Source organism: Mustela nivalis (assembly GCF_964662115.1).
Source record: "Mustela nivalis genome assembly, chromosome: 6".
Lineage (NCBI taxonomy): Eukaryota > Metazoa > Chordata > Mammalia > Carnivora > Mustelidae > Mustela > Mustela nivalis.
The window spans coordinates 37009409-37019628 of NC_139025.1; the positions used below are offsets into that span (position 1 = coordinate 37009409).

Consider the following 10220-nt stretch of genomic DNA (forward strand, 5'->3'; position numbering starts at 1 on the left):
TATTTACTTATTTGACAGAGAGAGAGACACAGCAAGAGAGGGAACACAAGCACGGGGAGTAGAAGAGGGAGAAGCAGATGCCCTACTGAGCAAGGAGCCCGATGCAGGGCTTGATCCCAGGACCCTGGGACAATGACAGCTGAAGGCAGACACTTAGCCGACTGAGCCACCCCGGTGCCCCCATCTCCACAGTCTTGAAGTGTTAAGTTTGCTGTAGCATTCAGTCTGGGGCCTACCCTTCCTGACCCATCAACCCCTAGAATCCTTTGAATTGAAGCCATTTAGGGTACTGTTCCAATATGAAACAGACTCTCCAGGCAATGTAGGGGAGGGAGGGAGTGCTGTACTACTATCCTGCTTGAGTGCATGGTCATAGTCCTACAAATTACTATCAGCTTAAAAGCCACATTAAACTTGATTGTTTAAAATTTCCATCAACCTGAACTTTCATATGAAAAAATCAAAATGAAGTAGTAGGAAAAATTATTTATTTTATAATCTCATATTAACTCTTGGAATATTTCAAGAATGGATAATTTTTATCTGGAATTTTAAAAGGGTTTGTTTCTCCTTGAAGGGTATAGGAAATACACTCTTTTTTTTTTTTTAAGATTTTATTTATTTTTTGACAGAGAGAGAAATCACAAGTAGGCAGGGAGACAGGTGGGGGGTTGGGGGGGTGGGGAGAACAGGCTCCCCGCTGAGCAGAGAGCCCAATGTGGGGCCCAATCCCAGGACTGTGAGATCATGACCTGAGGTGAAGGCCAACGCTTAACCAGCTGAGCCATACAGGTTCCCCAGGAAGTATACTCTTAAGTAAATATACATTTGAAGAATAATTTGAATAGCTTGTGGTTAAAAAAAAAAAAAAAAAGTTAAATAATATTTTTCTTTACAATATAAAATCTTTCTCTGTAGTTCCTTTTCATGCCCTAAAGTACTATTCAAGAATCCCATTATTTTACTAATTTCCATGAGCAGAGCTCCCCCTGTAAACACTTAACACATGCAATATCCTTTTAGGTTTATTCTGTTTCTCCTAGAACAAGAGCAAGAAAGTTGAATCAATTATTCATTTATTCAACAATTATTTATTGATACTAGATAAGTAAGAAAGAGTAAGAACTTCAACAGCAAAATAGGGTTTTTCAAAAATACTGAGTGAAAAGAGCAAATGCAAAGAAGACATAAATGCAATGCCATGTTATAAATTCAGAGCAGTTGTGTCTGTAATGTTTCTTTAAATAAAAAACAAACAAGTATGGTAAAATGTTAACATCTGTTAAATCTGAGTATCTGTCTATATTTGGGTATCTGTTACACTTTTTTCTAAGCTTTGTATATTTGAAATATTTTATAATTAGGCATTTTTAATTTTTAAATTGATAAAACAAGCAATATGATAGGAAGTGACAGGACCTATTTTAGATCGGTTGACTAGGGAGGATCTTTCTAGGCAGGTGACACTGAGGTCTGAGTAACAATACCTAGATCCAAACTCACCCTGCCTCCAATATAGTGTTAGTGGTATTGGTAGTGGTAATACTAATAATTTTTTTTAAAGATTTTATTTATTTATTTGGCAGATCACAAGTAGGCAGAGAGGCAGGCAGAGAGAGAGGAGGAAGCAGGCTCCCCGCTGAGCAGAGAGCCCAATGTGGGACTCGATCCCAGGACCCTGGGATCATGACCCGAGCTGAAGGCAGAGGCTTTAACCCACTGAGCCACCCAGACGCCCCATACGGATAATTTTTATATAACATCTGTTGAATAAGTATTTTATTTGCCAGGTGTTGTGCTGAACACATTATTTTAGTTGATTCTTCTGACAACTCTTGAGTTGGTACTCATTTCTTCTTTTAAAGATGAAAAGACAGATATCATTAAAGATATCATTAAAGCAACAACAAAAAAACCATTTCATCATAAGAATGAAAAAGTTAATTAGTGAGATAGACTATTTATTTGGTAAAAGCAAGATAGGAAATTTGTGATAAAGTCACTAGGCATGCAAGTTTTTCTGGCCTTGAACTTGTTCTACCATTAAGGAACTTCTAAGTTCAAGCTCCACATAGGGTGCAGAGATTCCTTAAAAATTAAAAAAAAAAAAAAATTTTTTTTAAGGTTTTATTTACCCATCTAACAGACAGAGATCGCAGGTAGGCAGAGAGAGAGAGAGAGAGAGAGAAGAGGAAGCAGGCTCCCTGGCTGAGCAGAGAGCCCGATGTGGGGCTCGATCCCAGGACCCTGAGATCATGACCTGAGCCGAAGGCAGGGGCTTTAACCCACTGAACCACCCAGGTGCCCCTAAAAAAAAAAAAATTTTTTTTTAAGATTTTATTTATTTGACAGGGAGAAAGCACAAGCAGGGGGAGCGGCGGGCAGAGGGAGAGGGAGAAGCAGGCTGCTGCTGAGCTGAGAGCCCAATGTGGGAATTGATCCCAGGACCCTGGGATCATGACCTGAGTTGAAGACAGATGCTTAATCCACTGAGCCACCCAGGAGCCCCCCAAAATGAAATATTTTAAGAGAAAAAAAGTGGAGGGCAGTATGGTGTGGTGATGAAGAGCACAGTCCTTGAAGCCAGAATGCCTAGGGTCACATTCCAGCTCCATCATTTATAAGTTACTACTGCCTGAGGAGTACTTCTCCAGAATTTCATATTGGGAACCCCCATGTATTAGTATTAGTTTCCTATTGTTGCTGTAACAGATTACTACAAACTTGGTGGCTTGAAAAAAATACAAATTTATTATAGTTCTGAGGGGTCGAAAGTCCAAAATAGGTCTCACTGGGTGAAAATCAAGGTGTTGGCAGGCCTGCATTTCCATCTAGAGAATCTAGATTCCATCTAGATGGAATCTAAATGGGGACCATTCTTTGCCTTTTCCAGTTTCTACAGGCCATCCACTTAAAGGCCTTCTTCCCCCAAACCAACAATATATTTTTCTGTGCCCTTCCTCCATAGTAAAATCTCTCTCTGACTCGCATCATGTTCTGCCTCCTCCTACTTTTAAGAACAATGGTGATTACACTGGACCCAGCCAGATAATCCGAATAATCTCCCTATTTTAAGATCAACTGATAAGCACAACTCGACACAAAACCCCAATAATCCAATTAAGGTGGGCAGAGGACCTGAGTAGGCATTTTTACGAAGACATACAGATGGCAAACAGATACAGGAAAAGGTGTTCAGTATCACTCATCATCAGGGATGATCAAAACCACAATGAGCTATTACCTTAAATCTGCCAGAATGGCCAGAGTCAAAAAGACAAGGAATAACAAGTGTTGGTGAGGATAGGGAGAAAAAGGAACCCTCACGCACAGCTTGTGAGAATGTAAATTGGTACAGCCACTGTAGGAAATAGTATGGAAGTTCCTTAAAAAATTAAAAATAGAAGTACATATGACCCAGTAATTCTTTTTTTTATATATATTTTTTAAAGATTTTATTTATTTGACAGCCAGAGATCACAAGTAGGCAGAGAGGCAGGCAGATAGAGAGTGAGAGAAGGAAGCAGGCTCCCTGCTCAGCAGAGAGCCCGATGTGGGACTCGATCCTAGGACCCTGAGATCATGACCTGAGCCGAAGGCAGCGGCTTAACCCACTGAGCCACCCAGGTGCCCAATGACCCAGTAATTCTATTACTGGGTATTTATTCAGAGAAAATGAAAATACTTCATTCAAAAAGATACATGCACCCCTATGTTTGTTATGGCATTATTTACATTAGCCAAGATACAGAAGCAATTAAGTGTTTGTGGATAAATAAATGGATAAAGAGGTCATGTATACACACACACACACACACACACACACACACACACACAAACACAGGAATATTACTCAGTCACAAAAAAAGGAAAAATGAGATCTTGTCATTCATGACAATATGGATGGACTTAGAGGGTATTATGCTAAGTGAAATAGGTCACACAAATACCGTTTGATTTCCCTTAGATGTGGCACTTAAAAAATAAAAAGCTGATACAGACACATAAATATACAGAACAAACTGATGGCTGCCAGAGGGGAGGGATGTGGGGGGTGGACAAAATGGATGGAGGGGAGTGGGAAATACAGGCTTCCAGTTATGGAATGAATAAATGATAGAGGTAAAAAGTACAGCATAGGGAATATAGGCAGTGATATTCTAATAGTATTGTATGATGACAGATGGTAGCTACACTTGCGATGAGAATAATATAACACAGACTTGTGGAATCACTGTGTTGTACACCTGAAATTAATGTAACGTGTGTCAACTATACATCAATAATAAAAAAGTTTTTTTAAAGATCAAATGATAAGCTACCTCAATTCTTCTTTGCCATGAAACCTAGCATTCGCAGGTTCCAAGGATTAAGGCATCAATATCTTGGGGGACCATTTTTCTGCACATCTGCACATCTATGTTTAAATTCTTTTGTTTTTTAATGTTAGGTTAGTCACCATACAGTACATCATTAATTTTTGATGTAGTGTTCCAAGATTCATTGTTTACATATAATACCCAGTGCCCCATGCAGTACGTGCCCGCATTAATACCTACCACCCGGCTCACCCTCCTGCCTATGTTTAAATTCTAAAAGTTGCCTCAGGCAGCTGGGGCCAGGAGAAGCCAGCATTGGCTAATGCTGAGAATTATGAGTTGGACCGAAAGTTGGGTGTCAGCTAAAAGGAACTACTGAGCAGTATATTTACATGTTTTAAAATTCTCTTACTGACATAAGGTATATGTGGTCGATTCAGTATTCAAGAGTGATTGAATTAGAGGGAAGCAACCGAGTTCGAGTTATATCATGGCAGGGAAAGATTAAAATATTAGAATAGACTTTATTTCTGTTCTTTTGTGCCAGTCCTCAGAGGAAAGTGTTCTTGACTTGATTATAATTTTGGAGAAGCTTTGCGTTTAATTTTATTTTTTATTTTTTATTTTTTTTTAAAGATTTTATTTATTTATTTGACAGAGAGAAATCACAAGTAGATGGAGAGGCAGGCAGAGAGAGAGAGAGGAGGAAGCAGGCTCCCTGCCAAGCAGAGAGCCCGATGCGGGACTCGATCCCAGGACCCTGAGATCATGACCCGAGCCGAAGGCAGCGGCTTAACCCACTGAGCCACCCAGGCGCCCCTGCGTTTAATTTTAATTTTTGTATTTTTATTACAGATCTTTACTACGTTTGGATGCTACTCCTGACATGGAGAAGATTGAGGAACAATTTGCTAATCTGAGCATTGTTAAACGTTCCTCGGAAACTAAAGAGCCTACTTATTTGCTTGGTATAGACACATCAAAAGCTGTACAAGCAGAAAAAGAAAACTTGGTTGCTGTTTTATGTTCTAATGGATCAATCAGAATATATGATAAAGAAAGGTTATATGTACTACGAGAATTTAGTGGATATCCTGGACTTCTGAATGGAGTCCGATTTGCAAGTTCTAGTGACAGTGTATATTCATCATGTAGCGATGGCACCGTAAAGTGTTGGGATGCTCGATTAGCCAGTGAAAAACCTGTCCAGCTGTTCAAGGGTTACCCTTCCAATATTTTTATTAGTTTCGATATCAACTGCAATGATCATGTCATTTGTGCTGGTACAGAAAAAGTTGACGATGATGCCTTATTGGTATTTTGGGACGCAAGAATTAGTTCTCAGGATTTGTCTACTACTAAAGACCCACTTGGAGCATATTCAGAGACTCATAGTGATGATGTCACTCAAGTGTGCTTCCATCCCAACAATCCCAACATGTTAGTTTCAGGTTCATCTGATGGCCTGGTAAATGTATTCGATATTAGTGTGGATAATGAAGAAGATGCACTGATTACAACCTGTAACTCCATTTCATCAGTAAGCTGTATTGGTTGGTCTGGAAAGGATTATAAACAGATTTACTGCATGACACACGATGAAGGGTTTTCTTGGTGGGATCTTAATCATCTGAATACTGATGAACCAATTACATGTTTGAACATCCAAGATGTCAGAGAAGTGGTTAATCTGAAAGAAGGTATTTTGGACTATTTAATTGGTGGCCTATATCATGAAAAAATGGACAAATTGTTTGTTGTTGGAGGAACAAACACAGGAATTATTCACTTAATGAGCTGCACTACATCAGGATTGAGCCATGTGACCAGCCTTCACGGAGGTCATGCTGCTACCGTCCGTTCTTTCTCTTGGAATATGCAGGATGATTCTTTGCTAACCGGAGGAGAAGACGCACAGTTGTTACTTTGGAAACCCGGACCAATAGAGAAGACATTTACAAAGAAAGACAGCATGAAAATAGCATCCTCTGTGTCCCAGCGAGTACGAGTTCACAGTAATGATTCTTACAAGAGAAGGAAGAAGCAGTGATGTTCTGTTGGGAGTTCACTTGACAGGTTTTATAGTTGCAAGTAGTTATTTTTGGGTACTACCTGTGATAGCTATGTTTAAAGCTCCTATGTAAAAACAAGCCAGTTAGCAAACAGTCCTGGAGAAATGTTGAAAATGGTTTAATTCAGGTCTTCATGTATTCTAAAATTATTTTTTTTAAAGCTGCCAGTTGAGTATATAATCAGTGAGTTGAAAGTAAAATTACATTCCTCATTTTTAAAACCCATCTGTTGAGTTAGTAAATGTTGGGTTTAAAGAAATAGCTTTGATAAGGACTTTTTAGAAGTGGATGACTGGTGTGACTTTAAAAAATCAGGTGGTTTGAAATACGTTTTTTAAGTTTAGGGTTTTTTTTTTACATTTTAAATCATCTTCATTATTTATAAAACCAAATCAGACTTTTCTGTAGGAGCTCCCACTTGCTTAATACACATAAATTAAGTTGGAGTATTTAAATATAAATATTCCAATGATTCTAAGTAGAACTAAGGGTTTTTTTTTTTTAAATAAAATGATTTGCATCTATTTAAAAAAAGATATTTAGTTTATATTTGCATCTATCTGGATAGATAGTTCTTTGTTTTTTTTTTTTTTTTTTTTTAGTAGGCTCCACTCTGAGTATGGAGCCCAGTGTAAGGCTTGAACTCACGACCCTGAGATCATGTCCTGAGCTGAGATCAAGAGTCAGATGCTTAACGGACTGAGTCACCCTGGCACCCCTGTTTGCATCTATATCTTTAAATAGTTAAATGGTAAACAGATATTTCACTGATGAACAGGAAATTATCTTGCAGAACTCATTTTGAGACTCAAAGGGAATATACAAAAAATGAAAGTATTTATATAGCAGAATGACTTTTTATTTCAAAATATTCTACTATCTTGTGATAAAATTTTCTTTCATAGTGTTTCATCCATAATTTTAAACTTAAGTGCCCATGGGGAATGGGGGCCATGTAGGAGGTGCTGCTGGGAAAGGATGATGCCATAATTTTGAACTTGAATTTTTGTTTGCTGCCAGTTTTTTCATCCTTACTGTTAAATATTTTTCCAAAGAATCTTAATTAAAAAGTTGGTCACTTGGGTGCCTGGTGGCTCAGTTGATTAAGCATCTCACTCTCGATTTTGTCTCATGCTATGATCTCAGGGTTATGAGATTGAGCTCCACAATGCTCTGTGCTCAGAGGAGCATCTGCTTATCCCACTCCTTCTGCTTTTCCCTAACTCACGTGTGTGCTCTCTCTTTCTCAAATAAACAAATAAACTATTTTTTAAAAAGTTGGTCGCTCTAAAGGTTTGGTATGTTTTCTTATGTTTAATTACAAATAAAAATATCTTTGTAGGTAAGAATATTTATAAAGATGTTTTAAAATGTTTTTATCCTTCGAACTAAAAATATTCTCATGAAAAATACAAACATTACTTGAGAACCTTGTACATTTCTCTTTAAATGTTAATGATTTATCACTGAGACCATAGCACTAGGGGAAAATCATATCGTACAGCACAGTCCAACGTACATGTAGGTTTGATCTAGCTTCACTAACTTGAGAGGGAGCAATAGTTAAGTCCCTGTTAAGCATATTCAAAATAAATAATTCTTTTTTTTTTTTTTTAAGATTTGTTTATTTTAGAGTGAGAGCATGAACAGTAGGAGTAGAAGGGAAAGGAGAAAATCTCTACAGACTTAATGCTGAGCGGGGACCCTGAGGCAGGGCTTGATCTCATGACCCTGAGATCATGACCTGAGCCAAAATCCAGTTAGAGGCTTAACCAACTGAGCCACCCAAGTAAGTGCCCCTCAAAATATGTAATTTTTATTTGAAAAAATTCACCAATTCTTGCTTTTGTTCAAATCATAAACCTGAGGTTAATTCTGGACTTTTTTCTTTTCTCTTATTTAGTCAATCACCAAGACCTATGCCACTCCACCTCCCAGAATCTGTCTGCTGTTCTTTTGCATTTACCACCCCCCCACTACTGCCTTAGATAAGAGTTTCATCATTTCTCCTAGATTACAGACCCTTTTTTCTAATCTGCTCCAATTCATTCTTCCCACTATTTCTAGGCTGAACATAGGAAACACAGATTTGATAATGCCTCATGCTGCTTAAAATCTTTGGTACATTTTGATCTTTTGATGGAGCACTATGTAAAAATGAAAAACCATGTTTTTAAGATACTTAGGATATGAGATAATGCTGACTATGTAAGTAGAAAAGCTGTATAAAAAGACTTGGAGACACTGCATTTATAAAACAACACAGGAAATGAAACAGTTATCAAAACAGTAAAACTTTCAAAAATGTTTAAACTTTAGAAGTAATTAATAGAGGGCACCTGGGTGGGTGGGTAGATTCGATGTCAGATGCTTGATGGCGACTAGGGCCATGATCTCAGAGGTGTGAGACCAAGCCCTGTGTCAGGTTCCATGCTGACCGATCTTTCTCTCCTTCTCCTCTGCCCCTTCTGTCCTTCTCTCTCTCCCTCTCTCCCCCCTCCAAAAAAAAAGTAATTAATAGAGTTAGAAGATGTAGGTAAGCAAATACCTTTGAAAGTAGACCTCAAAGAGAGAGAAAGTAAAAGAAAAGATTAAAGGCACAGAAGATAAAATAAGGGTCTAATATCAGATTATCAGTTTTTACAATGTGAAAAGAAATGTAAAGGAGGTTGACGGGATTATTAAAATGAAATAACATTAGACGCTATGCCCAGAACTTCAGTCTTCAGATCGAAAGGCCCAACAGAGTGTCAAGTATAATGAATGAAAAAGATCCACACTGAGGTATAGCACTGTGAAGTGTCAGAACTCCCAAGAACAAAGAGAAAATTTTTTAAATTTCCAAAGAAAGGGAGGGGGGAAGCAATCACTTAGGTACAAGGAAAACATGTGAATTAGACTCTTCATTAGCAAATCTGGATGACACAAGATCGTGAATCAAAGTTCCAACTTCTGAGGACAATTTCCTGCTATCTGAACTTGTGCTCTCCAAACTCATGAAGCAAATGGCAGTAAATTTTTTTGAGACCTCCCTTGCTAAGCAAATATTTTTGACTTGCCTTCTGAAACTGAGGAACTAGATTTATTTCCCTAACAGAATATCCATTGTTAACCACACTCATTGGCCACTAGGAATTTAACAATTTGGATTTCAGGAGATAATTGCTTTTCTCACCTATAATTCTATAGATCAAATTGCCCTAACATGGGAGATTTTTTTGTTTCTTTGTTTTTAAAGATTTTATTTATTTGAAAGATAGTGATCACAAGTAGGCAGAGAGGCAGGCAGAGAGAGAGAGAAGCAGGCTCCCCGCTGAGCAGAGAGCCTGATTCAGGACTCGATCCCAGGACCCCAAGATCATGACCTGAGCTGAAGGCAGCGGCTTAATCCATTGAGCCACCCAGGCGCCCACATGGGAGGTTTAAAACTTTACTTTCTGTTTAGCTTTTGAAAAAGGATACTGGAGGATGTACTCCACAAAGAATAAAGGAGTAAATCAAGGAAGACAAGAGATACCGTGAATCAGGGCACCAACCCAGCATAGTGGCAGGATAACAGCTTTGCAGCAGGCCCACAGTATTCAGTCCAGGTTGGAGCAAGAGGACATGAAGGAGGGAGATGTCCAGGGAGAGAAGTGAATTTGACCATTGGAATGTGACATTGGTCACTGCTTCTGACCATGTGGAAAATGAAATAAGTGCCTTAAACTCACAAATTGAAAGAGACCCTCATATTAAAAATCATTTCAAAAGTTTTTAAGATTAAAAATAAATAAATTCACTTAAAGACATAGTTAAAAGAAAGTTAAAGGATGAAGAAAGGTATACC

At 38.2% G+C, this 10220-nt stretch overlaps 1 protein-coding gene across 1 annotated transcript in view; it reads left to right on the plus strand.

Annotated features, from left to right (window-relative positions):
- WDR89 (WD repeat domain 89) overlaps window positions 1–7671 on the plus strand; it is a 30750-nt gene extending 23079 nt beyond the window's left edge. Inside the window, exon 3 of the mRNA XM_082734173.1 lies at window positions 5175–7671. Within this exon, the coding sequence (XP_082590299.1) occupies window positions 5175–6369 (1195 nt within the window). The 3' untranslated portion in view covers window positions 6370–7671. The remainder of the gene's footprint in view (window positions 1–5174) is intronic.
- The last annotated feature ends 2549 nt before the right edge of the window (window positions 7672–10220 follow it).